This window comes from Eumetopias jubatus, unplaced genomic scaffold, assembly GCF_037043125.1.
Source record: "Eumetopias jubatus isolate StellerSeaLion01/CBP00866 unplaced genomic scaffold, mEumJub1_p1.0 scaffold_8, whole genome shotgun sequence".
In the NCBI taxonomy this organism is placed as follows: Eukaryota; Metazoa; Chordata; class Mammalia; order Carnivora; family Otariidae; genus Eumetopias; species Eumetopias jubatus.
The window spans coordinates 84,240,520-84,260,756 of record NW_028274814.1 but is presented as its reverse complement, the minus strand read 5'-3'; the positions used below and the strand labels follow the sequence as shown (position 1 = coordinate 84,260,756).

Sequence of the window (20,237 nt, the reverse complement as noted above, 5' to 3'; positions counted from 1 at the left end):
TTCAAGTCTAGCTTCTTCTCCCTTCCTCCTCCACCTCCGTCCACGAAATGGTGTACTCTCCCTTTAAGACTAAAATGGTGGCTGGCTACGATCAGGACTCACTTCCGGTGGGGAGGGGGGCGGGACCCCAGCCCGCTCACGCCGGAAGTGGTTTGCGTTTTCAAGATGGCGACTCCCTATGTAACTGACGAGACCGGCGGTGAGTGCAGGAGGCGCGGAGCCGCTTCTCCCCGGGCTCTCGGGGCAGGGGTTCGGACTTGGAAAGGGGTCTGTGCCCCGCCCATCCCGGGGCCCCTCCTTTTGCCCCGCCCTCCGGACCGCCTTCCCCATTCATTCTTTCCTATGGGGTGTCACCTGCGCCCCCTTCTGGTCTCGTGTTTGGGGGTCTCTGCTTCCGGTCACCCAAACCCTGGGGTCCTTCAGTGCAAGTCCCTGCTCCAGGACCCTCATGGGCCCTTAGCTTTTCTCCAGCAGCTGGAGATCCCATATCTCTTTCGGTTTCTCCAGGCTTGGGAGCTCCTGTACTCTCAGTTCCCTCCAATTCCAGCTTTTCCCCCTGTTCCCCTCCCCCATCTTTCAGCTGTACCTTCCTTCTGCCCTACCCCAGCTCCGTTTTAATTCTCTTTCTTGAAGTTGTGTGGGTTAAAGACCTCTTCATTGCTATATAATGCTTTTTACATTCTCTCCCTCATCTTCATTTTTGGGTCACTGAGTTTCAGAGGTGTGAAGGGAAGAGGAACCTAATATAACTTTCAGCTTGAGTTTTCTTCTTGATGGCATCACCCTTCTGTACCTTCTCTGGTGGTGATGGTGATAAAAGTTGAGGGATCTGAGGCGGAAGAAGGCAAACAGGAGGTGTCTAGTGGCCTCTCAAACCTTCTGACAAGTTGATAGAATCCACTATTACGTCTGGCTAGAGAAGAATTTCCGGCCTGGCTGATTGAGATGCTGAAGTGTCCACTGTGTATGAAGGTTTATGTGTTGAAAACTCAAGTCAGTGTTTTCATTCTGGTTTTGTCCCATCCTAATTTCCTCATCTTTAGAAAAATGTGCATAGGAATATCTACCTAGTGACGATCAAATAAGATAGCATATGTGAAAGCAATTTATAAAATGTACAAGGCGTTACTCTTTTTGTAGCCTTCACTGCATACCTGCAGTCTTCTGTAGAACTGAGACTGTGTATGGTGTGTTTTAAAATGTGCCCTTTATGCTTCTTGCTTTGCTACTTTGCATATTCTTTACATCTCAGCCCACCTCTCCTATGGTATCTTATGACAAGCCAAGTCTGTGCTACTTCTCTCCAGCCTCACATTTCAAAATGGTACACAGAACCTCTCTTCTCCTGTTCTCTACTCAATGGGTCCTTCATCTACTGGCTTCTTTTAATGTGTGCTTTGAAAATATTACTCATTGTCCAGTACACTTTTCTTTATTTTTAACTATTTTCTTTAAACTGATTTCATGATAATCCAGATACCACGTTTCACCCTACCCTCCCATTAAGAGTTATCTTCAGTTCTCTGTGACTATGTAGAAGAGAAAGAATCACACTGCTTTTTTGCTTTCTCTTACTACTTCTAGATCATTGACGTACCACTGTTACTCTAATCTTTGTGGAAGGTGTTGCCATGCAATTACAGCATTTTCTCTAAAACCTCAGGGTAATCATTTATTGCCCACAAGGGCCCAGACCTATTGCATCACACTTTTTTCTCCACTGTGTTTTTTGCTTTTATTCTCAGTGTCTCCAGCGTCTTTGGAATACTGTGATCTTATAGTTCCTCAGCACAAGACGGTCGACTTTCCTTTGTTTTTTGTTGTTGTTGTTTGTTTGTTTGTTTTAAGTAGGCTCCATGCTCAGTGTGGAGCTTAACTCGCCTTGAACTCACGACCCTGAGCTCAAGACCTGAGCTGAGATCAAGAGTCGGCCTCTTAACCAACTGAACCACCCAGGCACCCCTCCTTTGTATTTTTAAAGTAGCTACACATCAGGGGCGCCTGGGGGGCTCAGTCGGTTGAATGTCCTACTCTTGGTTTCAGCTCAGGTCATGATCTCAGGGTTGTGAGATCCAGCCCAGTATCTGGCTCTGGGCTCAGCACAGAGTCTGCTTGTCCTTCTCCCTCTGCTCCTCCCCCTGCTTCTCTCTCTCTCTCTCAAATAAATGAATAAAATCTTAAAAAATAAAGTAGCTGCACATCAGAATCACTACAACCGGGACCTCCTCTGTGACACTGCTTCCCTTTCAGGTGCTCTCCATCACTTTAGCCTCCTTACCAGTTACCTTTTTCACTATTTCACATCCACAGAATCTGCTTTTTGCCCTTCTTAGGTTCTTGACCTTTCCCATTTCATTGCATCTACCAGTACTTTCATGACTACCTTTGATACTACTCTGCTAGACCTTGGTGACTAGCCACTTTGATACTATCTTCATTGCTTTTCTTCATTTATTTTGACCTTCTGTACTTAGCAAGCACTTCTGTTGTCTTGAATCATACCCATCACCTATTTTCTTGGCTTCTACGTCTAGGCCACAGCACATGGCTAGAGAAAAAGCTTAGAACTAGCACATTCAGTATAATATAACTTAGTGTTAACTTCTGCCAAGATCCCGGCTTCTCCAGTTCTTTTTCCTTTCCTTATATTTTGTCATGGCTATTTCCTCCAACCTTTTCCAGCATTCTGTGACCCTCCCTTTTAATTCTCTCTCCTGTGGCAGATGGCTTCACTTTTTTTTCCCACTTTCTATTTCATTGAAAAGTCAAGGCCTATCATTTTTGTCCCTTTTCTGTTCACAGCCTGATTTCTTGAATAACAGGTCTACACATACTGTTTTCATTTCCTTACTGCTTATTTGTCCCGTAATTCTTTAGTTTTGTTTCTAGCGCCAGCCTCTCTTCTTAGTTGCTAATTGCCTTTTCTAATTGATTGGTGAATAACTTTCATTCTTGAGTATATTGTCACACCTTAAATTCAATCTTTTCAATCATCCCAAAATCAGTATTTTTTTTTCCTTCCTTATTTCTGTTAATGGCACCCTTGTCTTAGCCAAACCAAGATCAACTTTTTTTCTTTTTAAGATTTTATTTATTTGACAGAGAGAGACACAGCGAGAGAGGGAACACAAGCAGGGGGAGTGGGAGAGGGAGAAACAGGCCTCCTGCCGAGCAGGGAGCCCGATGCGGGGCTCGATCCCAGAACCCTGGGATCATGGCCTGAGCCGAAGGCAGACGCTTAATGACTGAGCCACCCAGGCGCCCCTAGACTTTATTTTTTAGAACAATATTATATTTATAGAAAACTTGAGAAGATGATAAGTCAGTTACCATATACGTTACACTCAGTTTCTCCTATTAACATCTTACGTTAGTATGATACCGTTATTACAATTAATGAACCGATATTGATACGTTATTTTTTAAAAAGACTTTATTTATTGTCAGCAAAAGAGAGAGAGACCAAGCAAGGGGAGCGGCAGGCAGAGAGAGAAGCAGGCTCCCTGCTGAGCAAGGAGCCCGATGTGGGGCTCGATCCCAGAACCCTGGGATCATGACCTGAGCCAAAGGCAGCTGCTTAACCGACTTAGCCACCCAGGGACCCCTGATACATTATCATTAACTATAGTTCATACATTATGTAGATTTCCTTAGTTTTTACCTAACTTTCTTTTCTAGCCCAGATTCCCATCCCAGATACCACATTACTTTGAGTTCTCATGTCTCCTTAAGCTCCTATTGGCTGTTGACGGTTTCTCAGACTTTCCTTGTTTTTGACGACCTTGACAGTTTTGAGGAGTACTAGTCAAGTATTTTATAGGATGCCTCTCTTTTGGAATTTGTCTAATGTTTTTCTCATGATAAGACTGGGGTTGTATTTTGGGGGTACAACCTCAGAGGAAAAGTGACATTTTCATCATATCAAGGGACCTATCATAATGATTTTTTTACAGTTGATACTGACCCTGATCACCTGGCTGAAGTATTGTTTGTAAGGTTTCTCCGCTGTAAAGTTACCCTTTTGATCCTTCTCTTTTCCGTACTGTACTCTAGATAAAAGTCTCTATTCACAGCTGGTACTTAAAGAGTGGGAAGTTACACTTCCTTAAGGATGGAGTATTTACATACGTTATTTGGGATTTTTCTGCAGATTTGTCTCTTTTCCATTTATTCAATCATTTATTTATAGCAATATGGACTTTGGGTTATAATCCAATACTATTTATTTTATTGGTCAAATGTTCCAGCTTTGGACATTGGGAGCTCATTTAGTTGGCCCTGTGTCCCTTTGACATACCCCAACAGTGTAGGTTTTTGTTTTTGTTTTTTTAGCTCTTCCTTACTTTCTGGCACTAGAAGATGCTCCAGGTTCGTCTTTTTGTTTCCTGTCCCAGTCCTAGAATCAGCCATTCTCCAAGGAGCCCCTGTTCCTTTTACTGGAGAATGGTATCAAGAAACCAAGATCAGAGCACTAGGTATTTTTGTTGTATTTGTTGCATCATCTTTTATTCCTCTCATTCCCCATCCCCTGCCATACACCAGTTGTCAGAATGTCATTTTTCTGTTTCTACTGCCATTATCCTTATCCCATCTTCAATACTTGTCAGCTAGATGGCCTTGGGAATTTTAAACCTTGGGAATCTAAGCTTTAGTTTTCTCATCAATGAAATTGGAATAATAACTCCTACAACATAGGATTATTGTGAGAATTAAAATTTAAATAAAAGAATGTACATTTTTGGTACATAGAAAGCGCCCAGCAAATGGTTCTGTAATTATTACTATTATGTAATGATGTGGATCAGAAGAGATTATATATGCAAAGTATTAAGCATAGTACTTGAGTCATTCTGCATGCCTGATAAAATTCCATTTTCCTTTATCCTGAAAATACTGCTGTGACCTCCTAAATAGTTGTCCTATCTCCAGTCTCTCTCTCTGTCCCAGTTCATATGACACACTGTTGCCAGATTACTGTTTCTTAAGTACAGATTTACTTATGTAATTTTTGTTCAATATAAATCATTCACCCAGAGTCTACTGTTTAATTTGGCACATATCCTTCTGATCTTTATTTTTTCTGTGCATTTTAAAACATTTTTGAATTAGATGGTATATACAATTATATTTTGCCTTTTCATTTAACCTTATGCCATAAATATTTTTCCTTACTCTTTGTAAACATTTTTAAAAAATACTGGCAGAGTGTTTTATTTTTATTTTATTTTTTTTAGATTTTATTTATTTATTTGACAGATAGATAGCACAAGTAGGCAGAGTGGCAGGCAGAGGGAGAGGGAGAAGCAGGCTCTCCACTGAGCAGAGAGCTGGATGTGGGGCTCGATCCCAGGACCCCAGGACCTCAGGATCATGACCTGAGCCAAAGGCAGCCACTTAACCGACTGAGCCACTCAGGCGTCCCGGCAGAGTGTTTTATTGTTTGGGCACGCACCCTCTCTTATGTTTCTTCTGTTATTGAAGTTCTATTTTATTTATTTATTTATTTAAAAGATTTTATTTATTTGTCAGAGAGAAAACATGAGCAGGGGGAGTGGCAGGCAGAAGCGGAGGGAGAAGCAGGCTCCGCGCTGAGCAGGGAGCCCAATGTGGGACTCAAATCCCAGAACCCTGGGACCAGGACCTGAGCCAAAGGCAGACACCTAACCGACTTAGCCACCCAAGCATCCCTGTTATTGAACTTTTAGATTGTTTCCAGAATTTTTGTTAGAAGAACTCTATGAATATTTTTTTTTAAAGATTTTTATTTATTCATTAGAGAGAACAAGAGAGGGAACACAAGTAGGGGGAGCGGGAGTGGGAGAGGGAGAAGCAGGCTTCCTGCTGAGCAGGGAGCCCAATGCGGGGCTCGAACCCAGGACCCTGACCTGAGCCAAAGGCAGCTGCTTAACCGACCGAGCCACCCAGGCACCCCGTCTATGAATATTTTTGTGCATAAATTTTTGCCTGCATTTAGGGTTATTTTCTTAGGATTGAGTTCCCAGAAGTACAATTACTGGGTTAGAGGGTACAAGCATTTATTGACTTATTAATTATAAAGTTAATTCATGTCGATTGTAGGAACCTTGGAAAATGTTTTGTAAGCAGTAAAAATTATAATTCACACGCATATTTGATATTCTAGAACCCAAAGATCACTATAGTTATACTTCCTTTTAGTTTTCTTTCTGTGCACATATGTAGCATATCTATATTTTACGTAATTGGGATCACACCAAATGGCTATATTTCCCAAAATATGATCCTTGGAATGCTTAGTAGTCCTACGAGATGTGCTACAAAATAAGTAAAAGCAAGATAAATAAATAAGGTTCCTGTGGTCAAATAAATTTGGGAAGACTGTAAATCACACTCCCATTGTGGATATTCACATGAATAAGAATACATTAAGTCCTGCCGATAAAAACAAAATTGTTTTTCTGTGTTTAACCCAGAATTGCCCAACCTATTTAACAATTTTGGGGGGTAACCTTTGTTAATATCTTACGGAAGTAGTGTTTTATATAACAAAAGCTTTGGAAAATGCTGGGAAATGATAGAGCTGCCTTTATTGTCTTGCTATGTTAGCCAGATTGCTTTCTAAAGGGTTTTACCACCAACAATATATGACTATGCTGGTTTAACCACGTCTTTGACCGCACTGGTATTCTCATCCTCAAAAATTCTACTACTCTGACAGATGGAAATTATATTTTATTGTTTTATATTTATATTTTCTTTGATTATTAGTGAGGTTGAACTTTTTTGTATCTTTTTCATTTATAACGCTATATGCAGTAGTAGTGTAAAATGCACAGCTTTTAGAACAAATGCACAGCTTTTGGAACAAACCCACAGCCTGGGTTTGAATTCTGCAGCTTATTGACTAACTTTGGGCAAGGTATTAAATTTCTCATCTCTCTTTTTGAAATTGATTGTGAAATTTACGTATGTACCATTCGCTTTTAGATACTACTCTTTAATATGAGCTCAAACCACTTTTCAGTATAGTATCACCACATACTAGGTCTCTGCCTGTAACTCCCAGTGAAACTGGGCTGTGTGGTATAAGACAGGCAGAATACCATTGTGCCTTTGTGATCTTGGACACATCTTTAACCTCTTGAAGACTCTTAATGACAGCTGTAGATAATAATATCTACCCATTGTCTAGATTCAATAAAGCAATGTATATAAAGTTCCTGATGCAATGTAGCCACTTATTAATAAATGTTCTTTCCTAACTGTTCTTAACATACTGTGAGTTTTCCACTGCTATGATTTTGCTTGTTGTTACTCCTCTTAGAAGGCCCTTTCCCTTTCTCTGCCTGCAGAAATATAAGCCACTGATTTGTCATTATTGTTATTACTACTACCTAGCATTTAAGGTCAGGTCCCTGAGATTCTCCTGATTTTCTGTCACCTTCCCCCATCAAATAGGGTGTGATTATTTATTCTCTTGAAATCTGGTACCAGTATGTATCAGTGTCTCTTAAGATATCAGAGACATTTATATTTTTGTTTTATTCCTTGCCTAACTTTTCCACCCTCTTCCTTAGACAATAAATTGCTTGATTTTTTTAAAGATTTTATTTATTTATTTGACAGAGAGAAAGAACACAAGCAGGGGGAGCAGCAGAGGGAGAGGGAGAAGCAGGCTCCTCGCTGAGCAGAGAGCCCGACTCTGGGATTATGACCTGACCCAAAGGCAGCCACTTAACCGACTGAGCCACCCAGATGCCCAGATTGCTTTAAAGTAGGGACCATTTTACTCCCTCTTGATAATCCCAATAGCACTTAGTAGGGTACTTTTCTCATAGGAAGCTTTCAATAAGTGTTTATTACATTTCATTTATTTGTAGTCTGGTTTCTGACTACTCTACTTTTCTGAAGCTATATTCTTGGAGATAACTAGAAATTTCCAAATTGCCAAAATCAGTAATCTTTTTCTACTCAATTTTCCTTTTCCTTAATCTCTGTGCATTATTCAATACCCTTAATCAGCTACCCTTAAAACTCTTTTGGTCTCCATGGCATAACACTGTCCTGTTCTTCTCTCCTAGAATTGTTTTCTGTTCCTGTTCCTTTTCTTTCTTGAGGAAGGTGATCATGATCATTTTTCCAGGGTCATGCCTCCATATTGGATCTTCTCTTTCTATATTTTCTCGAAGTGTTAGAAACCACATCTTGGTGTTATAATTCTTGGCCCTGAGATCATCCCCAGGCTCAGATTTGTCACACAGATCTCCTTTCTTACTTGAAACAGGTCACAGGGATTCAACACACCTTTAACAGTCACTTCCATCTAACCCCTTAGAGTTCTCCCAGGCCTTGCTTGCTGTCTTGTCTCTTCACTATGTTCCTGCCACCCCGAAAACAAGGCCCTTTTACAGTTTAAGGCCACAGATTAAGGATTACAAAACAGCAGATGTGGGAAAAATAGCTAAATTTACCAAGTTCTTATAGTAGCAGTCTCTAATCTGTAGTTTCTGACTTTCTCAAGGGGGTTACCTGACAATCCTGATGTCCTGCCCTTGGTTTTTATTTCTAGGGGTAGGAATCTCCAAACCACTCCCTTCATTTTGACTTTACCTTTGGATACCATGAAGGCCAGAGAATGGAACTAAGAGAACATAAAATAGGTGCTCCTTTGTGATAATGGGCTATTTGCATCTTAGGGCTTCCAGTTAGGATGGCCATTCAAGAAGCTTCTGCCCGTCTTTTCTCACGTTCCATCTTTACTAGTCTTAAGCCTTGAACTATAATCTTTGTGCAATTATCTTATTTATGTTTTGAGCATTGTCCTTTTCTCCTTAATTTCATGTAAAACACTCCCTGTCTAGAATTGAATTAGTTATTTTCACAAAGTTGTCATCTTCTCTGGACTTTATGGTGGTGTTGTTGTTGTTTGTTTTAATTCCAGTATAATTAACATACAGTGTTGTATTAGTTTCAGGTATTAGATTTTCTTTGTATCAGTGATTTTATCCTCCAAATTTTGCATTCACGAGTGATACTGTAATTAGTTTGTGTTCTTTTTTATTTCCTTTCTTCCTCACTAGAATGCGTGATACAAAAAGGCAAGACCCTTGCTTGTTTTATTCATTGTTGTATCCCTAGCTCCTGTTACAGTGCCTGGCACAACACCCAGTGCTCAATAAACATTTAAAATCCATGTGTGAATAAATATTATTACCATATGCCCAATTTACCCACAGGTATGTTGTGAAAAATAAGAACACATGTGAAAAGCACCAGATTAAACCCATTATAGCACTGTTTCAGTTATCTCGTCTATTTCAAATCTTGGCAGTCTTCAGGTCCTGTTGACTTCTTCATAATGAATTTCTCTTTCATTTTCCTTTCAGTACCCATAGAGACTATTTAAATCAGTTTTTCTCTGTGGTGGCTATTATTTTCATTTGTTCTACTTTTAGTTTCTATTATACATTTTGAGGTTAATCCTCAAGCACTGCTTTGAGCAGATCCTCTGTACTCTGGTTTTGGCCTTCAGTGTTCTCCCACGGTCTGAAGCTTAAGTGCAAACTCAAGAGGAGATTGGATACTTTTCATATTCTAATTTACTTCTAGTCTCTTTTCCCATTACATGTGCTTTTTGCCCTAAATATACTAGGTTCTTGTTCTCTAATATGATGCTTTGATTAATTAATTAATTAATTAATTTTTATGGGATGGGAGAGGGTCAGAAGGAGAAGCAGGCTCCCTGCTGAGCCGGGAGCCCCATGTGGGACTCGATCGCAGGATTCTGGGATCATGACCTGAGCTGAAGGCAGTCGCTTAACCAACTGAGCCACCCAGGCACCCTACTTATTTATTTTAAAAGAAAAATTTGTTTTAAAGATTTTATTTTTAAATAATCTTTATACCCAATGTTGGGCTTGAATTTGCAATCCCGAGATCAGGAATCACACGTTCTACTGACTGAGCCAGGCAGGTGCCCCTCTTCATTTATTATTGAGTTAATTACAGCCTTCTATAGGCCAGGCCCTTTGCCTCAGAGATCAAAGACAAAGTCTCTGCTCTCAAGGAAGTACTCAATTATGTTAAACATTAGAGCATGATAAAAACCAAAACAGGTGCTGTGCACACAGGTGTTGCACAAAGGGCTACTTTTAACCTGGCTTGGGGTGGGAAGGTCAGGGAATACTTCACTGAGGAATTTATACTTGAACTTGACCTTTAAAGACCAGTAGGAATTAACTAAGAATCAAGGAAAGTCCAATCCAGGCCAAAGGAAGCAAAAGCAAAAGGGCATAGAGAATAGAGACACAGGTCTGGTAAGATTTGTGAATATTTCAGTGGCTGGAGCAGAGTGTGAGTGACTTAAGTGCTGAGAGAATGGAGACTAGCAAGGCCTTTTGTGTGTAGTCCCGTCCTCCATGTAAATACCCCGAGGGCAATAGGAATCCAGAAAGAATTTTAAGCAGTGTCCTTACTAGTCTGATTGGTCCCTTTGTGTTGTCCCATATGCCTGAAATACTTCCCTTTCTCATCTTTTCTTGAAACCACACTCCGGGCCCCCCCCCCCACCCCCCGTCCCCCCGACCTCCACCTGTCTAAATCCTGCTCATCTTCCAAAGATCACAACAGGTCTGTCTGTCCTCCACAAAATCTTTATAAATCACCAGGTCAAAAGTAATTTCACTTTCCGTTGTGTACCCCTTCTCCAAACCATTTAGGTTTGAAACCTAAAATGAGATTTTTTTTTTTTTTAAGATTTTATTTTGGGGGCGCCTGGCTGGCTCAGTTGGTTAAATGCCTGCCTTCAGCTCAGGTCCTGTTCTTGGGGTCCTGGGATGACGACGCACACCTCCTCCCCGCCCCCCCCCCCCCGCCGTGGGGCACCCTGCTCAGCATGCAGTCTGCTGCTCCCTCTCCCTCTGCCCCTCCCCCACACCCTGCCCATGCGTGCTCTTTCTCTCTCAATAAATAAAATCTTAAAAAAAAACAACCAAATGAATATAAAGTTAAAAAAAGATTTTAAGTAATTTCCACACCCAACATGGGATTTGAACTTAAAACTCTTGAGATCAAGAGTTGCACGCTCCACTGACGGAGCCAGCCAGGAGCCCTTAAAGTGAGATATTTTTAAAACCCACAATATAACAACATTAATGGGCATTCTTAAAAAGAAATATTATGGGACGCCTGGGTGGCTCAGTCAGTTAAGCGTCTACTTTCGGATCAGGTCATGATCCCATGGTCCTAGACTTGAATCTGTTTCCTTGCTCAGTGGGGAGCCTACATCTTTGCCTGCCTCTCTCTCTGACAAATAAATAAAATCTTTTAAAAAAAAAGATTATTGGGGCGCCTGGGTGGCTCAGTCGGTTAAGCGGCTGCCTTCGGCTCAGGTCATGATCCTGGGGTCCTGGGATCGAGCCCCACGTCTGGCTCCCTGCTTGGCAGAGAGCCTGCTTCTCCCTCTCCCTCTGCCTGTCACTCTGCCTACTTGTGCTCTTTCTCTATCTCTGTCAAATAAATAAAATCTTTAAAAAATAAATAAATAAATAAAAAAGATTATTTATAATCTAATCACCTGACAACTTTTCATATTGCACATTCTTTTCTAAACTAAAAATATGCAAAACATTTAATAATTGAAATCATGGTATATTTATATAGTTTTATTATGTTTCATATTATGTCACATTACGTGATTTAAAATTTTATTATCATTCCTTGAAATTATATCATGTCTCTTTAAAGCTTATTTATTTATTTATTTTTAAGTAATCTGTACACCCAGCATGGGACTTGAACTTGCCACCCCGAGGTCAAGAGTCACACACTCTTCTGACTGAGCCAGCCAGGTGCCCCCATTATCATTTTTAGTGGATGTATTTTCCACTGTTCCTATATATCTGGACTTGAAGTTTGTTTTTAATTTTTAGCGCTTTATAGATAATGCCCTAATTTTCCCATGATTATCTCTCCCTTCTCTTTTTTCTTTTTTTAGAATTAATCTCTGCAGCACTCATTTTATTTTTTAAAAGATTTTATTTATTTCTCTCAGAGAGAGAAAGGGAGAGAGCACAAGCAGGGGGAGGGGCAGGCAGAGGGAGAAGCAGGCTCCCCGCTGAGCAAGGAGCCTGATGTGGGACTCGATCCTAGGACCCTGGGATCATGACCGGAGCTGAAGGCAGATGCCTAACTGACTGAGACAACCAGGCGTCCCATCCCTTTCTTGTTTTTCTGTTTTTGTTTTTTTTCTGTTGGAAGTATTTCCTTATGTTAAATTCTCAAGGTTGGAGTTACTAAAAGTGTTGAATTATTTTTTACTTTAGCCCCTTACCCCTCCCCCATCAGTGACTTCCCAGGTGTTGTTGATTCTTTGATAATGGATCTGGCATCGGTCTCTTCCTTTCCCTTCTCACCAGTTCAGCCAGTTCTGTCTCTCATGCCGGCGTCATTGCACCCTTTTTTCCCCTGATTTCCTGAGTCTCCAGTGTTTTCCCTTGCCAATTCACCTTTTCATTCTGTCAGATTAAATCTTTTTTTTTTTTAAAGATTTTATTTATTTATTCATGAGAGACAGAGAGAGAGAGAGGCAGAGGGAGAAGCAGGCTCCCAAGGAGCAGGGAGCCCGATGCGGGACTTGATCCCAGGACCTTGGGATCATGACCTGAGCCGAAGGCAGACGCTCAACCATCTGAGCCACCCAGGCACCCTCATTCTGTCAGATTAATTGCCCTAAAACACTGCTTTGGATAAAAGAGTCATTCATTGGACAAATATTTATTGAATGCATACCATGTGCCAGATACTAAACTCCTTAGCTGGCATTTAAAGGTCTGAGTGTACCCCCCCTCATCTGCTCTACACCAGGCCTCTGATTCAGCCACCGTCTCCTGAGCATGCCATCTCCGTTCCCATGGGTGACATTTTGTTTCAGGATGAGCTTCTATTTCGAATCCATTCTGCCTCCTTGTTTACTTACATGAGTTTGACTCTTTAAAGCCCAGCTTCAGTCAGTCCTCCCTCTATGAAGCATCAGCTTTTTCATTCTTCAGTTTATACTCTTGTCTTTAAACTGTTGCATTTAAGCAAGTGATGCCCTCAGTGCCTTTCATTCAGCAGGTAAACTTCAAATTTCTCGACGTTGTGTTGAAGGCTTTCCAAGATCTGGCCCCATTTTCTTATTATTCCCTAACACAAACTGTCTGATTCACCCGGACTCCTCTTTTTGTTCTCTCAATACTCCACACCCCTTCCCACATCCATACCTTTCCTTGCTTGCTGCTTCTTTGTCCAGTCTCTTCTACCTGTCAGATCTTACCCATTTTCTTTAACAATTTTTTTTTAGTTTTAATTTATTAATGATACTTGCATTTTGAACAAAAAACCAATTCATGGAACAATATATAGTCCATATGGGAGGACTTAGACTTGACTTTTTTTTTTTTAAGATTTTATTTATTTATTTGAGAGAGAGAATGAGAGAGAGCATGAGAGAGGGGAGGGTCAGAGGGAGAAGCAGACTCCCCGCTGAGCGGGAGCCCGATGCGGGACTCGATCCCAGGACTCCAGGATCATGACCTGAGCTGAAGGCAGTCGCTTAACCAACTGAGCCACCCAGGCGCCCCTAGACTTGACTTTTTTTAAAAAAGATTTTATTTATTTATTTGACAGAGAGAGGGCACAGGCAGGGGAAACAGCAAGGAGAGGGAGAGGGAGAAACAGGCTCCCCGCTGAACAGAGAGCCTGACATGGGGCTCCGGCTCGATGCCAGGCCCCTGGGATCATGACCTGAGCCGAAGGCAGACGCTTAACCGACTGAGCCACCCAGGCGCCTCTAGACTTGATTTTTTACTTTTCTTTTACAAATCTTTTTTTCTTTTTACAAAAGTAATAAAGAAAAAAAAAGTAATACATGGGGCGCCAGGCTGGTTCAGTTGATGGAGCATGTGACTTCCTCTCAGGGTTGTGAGTTTAAGCCCCACGTTGGTTGTGGAACCTACTTAAAAAAAAACAAAACAAAACACAACACATAATGCAAGATAATATATGTATATATAAGATTTTTAAAAACATATTAATGGTATAAATAAAGATATCTATGAGGGCAGAAAGTATATATATTAATGGTTAATGGTTTCTGTTACCTCTTCTTCCAGTTTGCCCCTCTTAAGATAACCAGCATTAAAGGCTTGGTATCTTGGTATGTGTCCTTCCACACCTTTCTCCTTGCCCCTGTGCATAGACCGTATGAACTATTAAGTGCTGCTCCTTGCCCCAATGAGACTGGGAGCATGCCTTACACCAGCAGTTCTCAAAATGTTGTCCAGGACCCTTGGAGGTTCTAAGACCCTTTCAGGAGGTCTGCAAGTCATAACTATTTTTATTATATACTAAGATGTTAATTGCCTTTTTTTGCTGGGTTGACATTTGCTCTGAGGGTGCAAAAGCAAAGGCAGATGAAACTGGTGGCCCCTTAGTACTAATCAAGGTAGTTACACCAACTCCCACTCATTGTGCTCTTCACTGCCACATGCTTGCGGTAAATAATGCCAGTTTCACTTAAAAATATCCTTGATTAGGGGTGCCTGGGTGGCTCAGTTGGTTAAGTGTCTGCCTTCGGCTTGGGTCGTGAGTCCTGGGATCGAGCCCCACGTTGGTCTCCCTCCTCAGCGGGAGCCTGCTTCTCCCTCTCCTCCCCGCTTGTGCTCTCTCTCTCGCTATCTCTGTCACTATAAATAAAAATAAAAAAAAAAGAATATCCTTGATTAAACACTAAGATTTACTAATTTTATTAAACCCTGGCCCTTGAATACACATCTTTTTACTTTTTTCCAGCTTTATCGAAATATAATTGATATATAACATTGTATAGGTTTAAGGCATGCAATGTGATGATTTGATACATGTATAGTTTGTGAAATGTTTACCACAGTAAGGTTAGTTAACACATCCTTCACATAATTACCATTTTGTTGTTAAAGTCTACTCTCATAGCAACTTTCAAGTATACAATACAGTTCTGTTAATGATGGTTACCATGCTGTACCTTAGATTCCCCAGAACTTACTCATTTTATAATTGAAAGTTACTCATCTTTTTAATGTTCTCTGTGGACTACCTGGGAAGTGAGGATGAAACACTCGGCTGCATACTGAAGTAAGGTGGGGTCTTAAGGAAAAGCACTGGCGCAGCTGTCCACAAGTTGCAAGCTAAACAGGCTTCCTTTTCACAGAACACCATTTTTACGTATAAGAACCGCTGACAAACTCATAATTGAGAACTGGGTATCTGATAGGCATTTTCCTGAAAATGAAGGAAGTGAGCCTGTCATTTCAAGGAAAACAACTGATAGTATTTGTTGCCAGTGGTAAAATTGAAGCCTTCAAGTAAAAATTAGAATTCTGGAAAACTTGTATTTGCCACTGTGAGCTTGACAGTTTCCCAGTAAAGACTTTTCTGGTGAGATTAACAAGTATGTTTGTTTTTTTAAATATTTATTTTTGAGAGCGAGAGCGAGCATGAGTGGGAGGGGCAGAGGGAGAGAGAATCTCAAGCAGACTCCGAGCTGAGCTTTGAGCCTGATGCAGGGGCTTGATCTCTTAACCCCCAGACCACCACCCGAGCCAAAACCAAGAGTCAGATGCTTAAATGACTGTGCCACCCAGGCACCCTTTTTTTTTTAAGGTTTATTTATTTATTTTGGGGGGGCAGAGGGAGAGAATCTCAAGCAGACTCCCTGCTGAGCATGGAGCCTGACGCATGGCTCCATCCCATGACCCTGAGATCATGACCTGAGCCAAAACCAAGAGTTGGACACTTAACTGAGCCACGCAAGGCTGCTGTTTTTTTTTTTTTAATATTGCATAGTAAAATGGATGATACTACAAAATAAGAGTGGAAGGGGGATCCTGAAAGAAAAAACTTTGAGGATGACTACTCTACACATTGTCCTGCCACTTGCTTTTTCACTTAGTATATCATGAGCACCATTCAAGCCAGAGTCAGTGCATTTATATCTTGACAATCTTTTTCATAACAGCATGGTGTTCCATCATGTGGATGATCCACATGTATTCAGGCACTCAAATATTGATGGCCATCCAAGTTGCTTTCAGTTTTTCCTATTTTAAGTAATGCAGCAACAAACATCTTTTACATATATCCTTGTGTACTGGTGCTTTTATATTTGTAGTATGGATCCTTAAAAGTTGACCTGTTTTTCATGACCTATCTTAATAAAACTTACCCTCTCTACATCTCCAGTCATTTCTCCTTCCTACAGTTCTTGTTTTTGCCCCCTTTTGGCCTCTTATTCAGTTATTGCCTTTTGATGCCCCCATGCTATTGTCTTGTGTTTTTTTTTTTTTTAAACTCTTCCTCTTTGTCTGTCCTATCTTTCCAGCTAGATTAAAAGTAGAAAATAGTATAAAAATAGAAACTCTTGGGGCGCCTGGGTGGCTCAGCTGGTTAAGCGTTCATCTCTTGGTTTCGGCTCAGGTCATGATCTCAGGGTCGTGAGACCAAGCCTGCATCGGGCTCTGCACTCAGCAGGGAGTCTGCCTGAAGATTCTCTCCCTCTATCCCTCCCCCAATGCGCGTGCGTGCTCTCTTTCTCTAATAAATAAATAAAATCCTTAAAAAAAACCCAAACTCCTGAGGGTAGGGATGGTTTGGGCACTCAGTGAATAAATGACAAGAGAGGGATTGAAGGTTGATGAGAGAAAAGGTGCCTTCATGGTTGCATCTAGTGGCTGGATGGATGCTAAGGAAAGCTGTGTGCATTCATGCATTGTTTCAAATTGGAAACTATTTGAAAATTAGGAAGAGTAACTATGTAACTTAATTCTCTCATTGCAGGCAAATACATCGCCTCAACACAACGACCTGACGGGACCTGGCGCAAGCAACGGAGGGTGAAAGAAGGCTATGTGCCCCAGGAGGAAGTCCCAGTGTGCGTGGTTAGGCGTGAGGAGGGGGTACTTAACGGGGTCCCTACAGAAAAGAAGACTCTCCTGATCCCAAGACCCTAGGAAATGGAAGGAGGGAGCACCTATCTGAAAAAGAAGAGGAGAGGGGGCTGAGATTCAGGGATGTGGGAGGGGGGTTACAAATGCCTAGTCCTGTTCTATGGCTTCTGTCCTTCAGAACCTCCAAATAGCATTCAGAGACCGGGAACTTTGAGGCCTAGAGACCTTCCCATAGTCTGCAGAACAGGGGAAAATTGCAGAGGGACCACAGGAGAGGAAAGAAGCAAGAAAGTGAAAAGGCTGAAGTGATTTGGAAGGTTAAGAAAAGGGCTCCAAAAGTCAGTGATTCTTTGAGAACTGTTGACCTCTCTTCCCTGCAGGTATGAGAACAAGTATGTGAAGTTTTTCAAGAGTAAGCCAGAACTGCCCCCAGGTCTGAGCCCTGAGGCCACTGCTCCTGTCACCCCGTCCAGGCCTGAAGGGGGCGAACCAGGCCTCTCCAAGACAGCCAAACGCAACCTGAAGCGGAAGGAGAAGCGGCGGCAGCAGCAGGAGAAGGGGGAGGCGGAGGCCTTGAGCCGGACTCTCGATAAGGTGTCTTTGGGAGAGACTGCCCAGCTCCCCAGTGCTCCGCAGGGCTCCCGGGCAGCCCCTGCAGCTGCCTCTGAGCAGCCTGACTCAGCCGTCAGCACTGAGAAGGCCAAGAAGATCAAGAGCCTAAAGAAGAAGCTTCGGCAGGTGGAAGAGCTGCAGCAGCGGATCCAGGCTGGGGCAATCAGCCAGCCCAGCAAAGAGCAGCTGGAGAAGCTAGCGAGGAGGAGGGCGCTACAGGAGGAGCTCGAGGACTTGGAGCTGGGCCTGTGAGGCCTTTGGGGAGGGGGGGATGGACTGCAGAACAAACCAGGGGGCGCTCTGGGGTCCTGGGGAATGTGGGCAGCCGCGGTCAGGAGGGCGTACCCTCGTACTGACTCACTTCCACCTCTCCTGGCCCAATTCCGTCCTCCAGAGCCTCGCCTCGCCGTCATTCCTTCCCTCTTCTTCCCAACTCCGATTTTTTGGACTTTTCTCCCTCCCATTCCCAGTGTTGAAAATCTCAGTGACTACCCCAGGTACCTTTGCTGCTGATTTGGGTGTCTTGTTGAAAAGAAGTTTGGGTGGGTGGGAATCTTGCAGAACTGAGGTCGAGGGTAGAGGGAGTACACCCAAGTCTTGGAGTCTCGGTTCCTGTTCACAGTGTTTATGGGTTATTTCTCCCTCCATCCCTCACCTTTTTTTTTTTTTTTTTTTTTAAAGAACAGAATAAACTCAAGTAGACAACATGTCTGGCTTTGTCCCTCTCTTTTCAGCTTCTAGACTTCTAGTAGTTGTTTTATTTCCTTCAGTTTGGTACAGGAAGACAAGTGTTGGGAATAATACTCCTTCGAATTTATTTTATTTTTTAAAGATTTTATTTATTTGAGAGAATGAGACACAGAGAGCACAAGCATGAGCAGGGAGAGGAGCAGAGGGAGAGGGAGAAGCAGACTCCCGGCTGAGCAGGGAGCCCAACATGGGGCCCGATCCCAGGACTCCAGGATCATGATCTGAGCCAAAGGCAGATGCTTAACAAACTGAGCCACCCAGGCGCCCCTACTTCTTTTAATTTTTTAAAAAATTGTGAGTGTATGACTCAATTAGCAACACTAGTTTCTATACATGTTTGCTCAGACTTCAGTGAATAGTAATTAGGTTATAATAAAATGAAACTTAGAACAACTTAGAACATTAATTTCTCATGTTAATTTATGTGTGTCATTATTCTCATGCTGCATAGCAATGGGGCCTTTGTACCTCCCTTACTGGTTCTTTCTGAAGCTCTTTTGAAATTTTACCTTCTCAGATGCCACCCCAAGATGGCATTGTGGGACAAACTAATACAAGAAGAGGTATTTACGCCAAAAAGAGCTGTCACTTAATTTTTGCATATGTGATTCACCTCCCCCTGCCCCCGCAACTTATCACAAGCTTTCTTTCTATCCAGCTGCTAGTGTAGAGAGCAATGGAGGTCTGTAACGAACTGTAATGTTCTTCACTGTAATGAACTGTCTTAGTTGTTCCAAGTTCTTAGCCTGACTCATAAGGTCCCACACAATCTGGCCTCATTTTTTGCCATCCCTCAACTCTGGCCAAACCGCTCCAACTATACTAACTACTTTCTATTCATTGAATGAGCCATATTCTCTCTGACCTTCAGTCATTTGCCCTTATGGGTCCCTCTGCCTATAATACCCTTCCTTAGTCTTTGGATCTCAATGTCATCCACTCTAGGAAGACTTCCATTACACTCCAATATTAATTTAGGTGCCTCTCTAAACTTGCTTCCTTACTTAGGTTTGTAATGACATTTATTACAGTACCTTGTTATGCTTGTTCACTTGTTAGCCCTCTTCTTCCTCATTAGATCATTGCACTCCAGGGCACCTGGGTGGCTGAGATGGTTAAGCGTCTGCCTTCGACTCAGGTCATGATCTCCAGGTCCTGGGATCGAGCCCCACGTTGGGTTCCCAGCTCAGCGGGGAGTCTGCTTCTCCCTCTCCCTCTGCTTATGCTCAGTCTCTCTCTCTCTCTCTCTCTCTCTCTCAAAATGAATAAAATCTTTAAAAAAAAGTCATTGCACTCCTTGAGCCCTGGGACTGTTTATCATCACTGCATCCCGGTACCCCAAATAGTAAATTCTCAAATAATTGAATAAATAAGGCCACAAGCCATGTGTAGAAACAGAAGATGAGGGATAATTTGTGCCTCGAACAGCTGAGCTCAGTTAACGAGGACTTGCCTTGGGCACCTCAGTGTGAGGCTAAAAGCCTGAGTTCCCTTGTGTAGGACCCCTGCACAATTGTAAAGATTTTATAAATATGACTTAATTGGCTTATATATAGATGTTTGATGTTTTTTAAGTTCAGGTGTTTTAGAGAAATCTATACTTTGAAAACTATTATTAAGGAGAGATTAATTGCTTTGCAAAAGGGTATGCCACAGTAAACCTTTAAATTTCCTGGATCTTAAGTAGTTTGATTAAAGTTTATTTTGATATTTGTTGGGCCATGTTGTTAGTCATTGTGTCAGTCTGGAGGGATGCAATTATGAATACATTGTAGAGCCTTCATTTAAGGAAGCTATTAAGTTGTATAATTCACTAATTAAATACTAGGCAGATTTAATTAAGTGCTAGACAGCACTGTTTTGAGGGATAACTAAGAGAGAAACATTTCTTCTAATTGGGGGAATGGAAAGACTTAATGGTGGTGTTGGATT

General features: G+C 41.9%; 1 protein-coding gene across 1 annotated transcript; it reads left to right on the top strand.

The window, feature by feature from the left end:
• The first annotated feature begins 131 nt into the window (after window positions 1-131).
• PYM1 (PYM1 exon junction complex associated factor) lies at window positions 132-18,262 on the top strand. The gene is made up of 3 exons (XM_028110740.2): window positions 132-199; window positions 16,834-16,927; window positions 17,324-18,262. The coding sequence occupies exons 1-3, from the start codon at window positions 166-168 to the stop codon at window positions 17,805-17,807; spliced, it is 612 nt and encodes a 203-aa protein (XP_027966541.1). The 5' UTR covers window positions 132-165; the 3' UTR covers window positions 17,808-18,262.
• The last annotated feature ends 1,975 nt before the right edge of the window (window positions 18,263-20,237 follow it).

Excerpts from the sequence above, each read along its gene's own strand:
- PYM1 (XM_028110740.2), top strand. The coding sequence starts at position 166 with ATGGCGACTCCCTATGTAACTGACGAGACCGGCG. Across the intron at positions 200-16,833 it reads TGTAACTGACGAGACCGGCG|GCAAATACATCGCCTCAACA; the intron begins GTGAGTGCAGGA and ends CTCTCATTGCAG. Across the intron at positions 16,928-17,323 it reads CCCCAGGAGGAAGTCCCAGT|GTATGAGAACAAGTATGTGA; the intron begins GTGCGTGGTTAG and ends TCTTCCCTGCAG.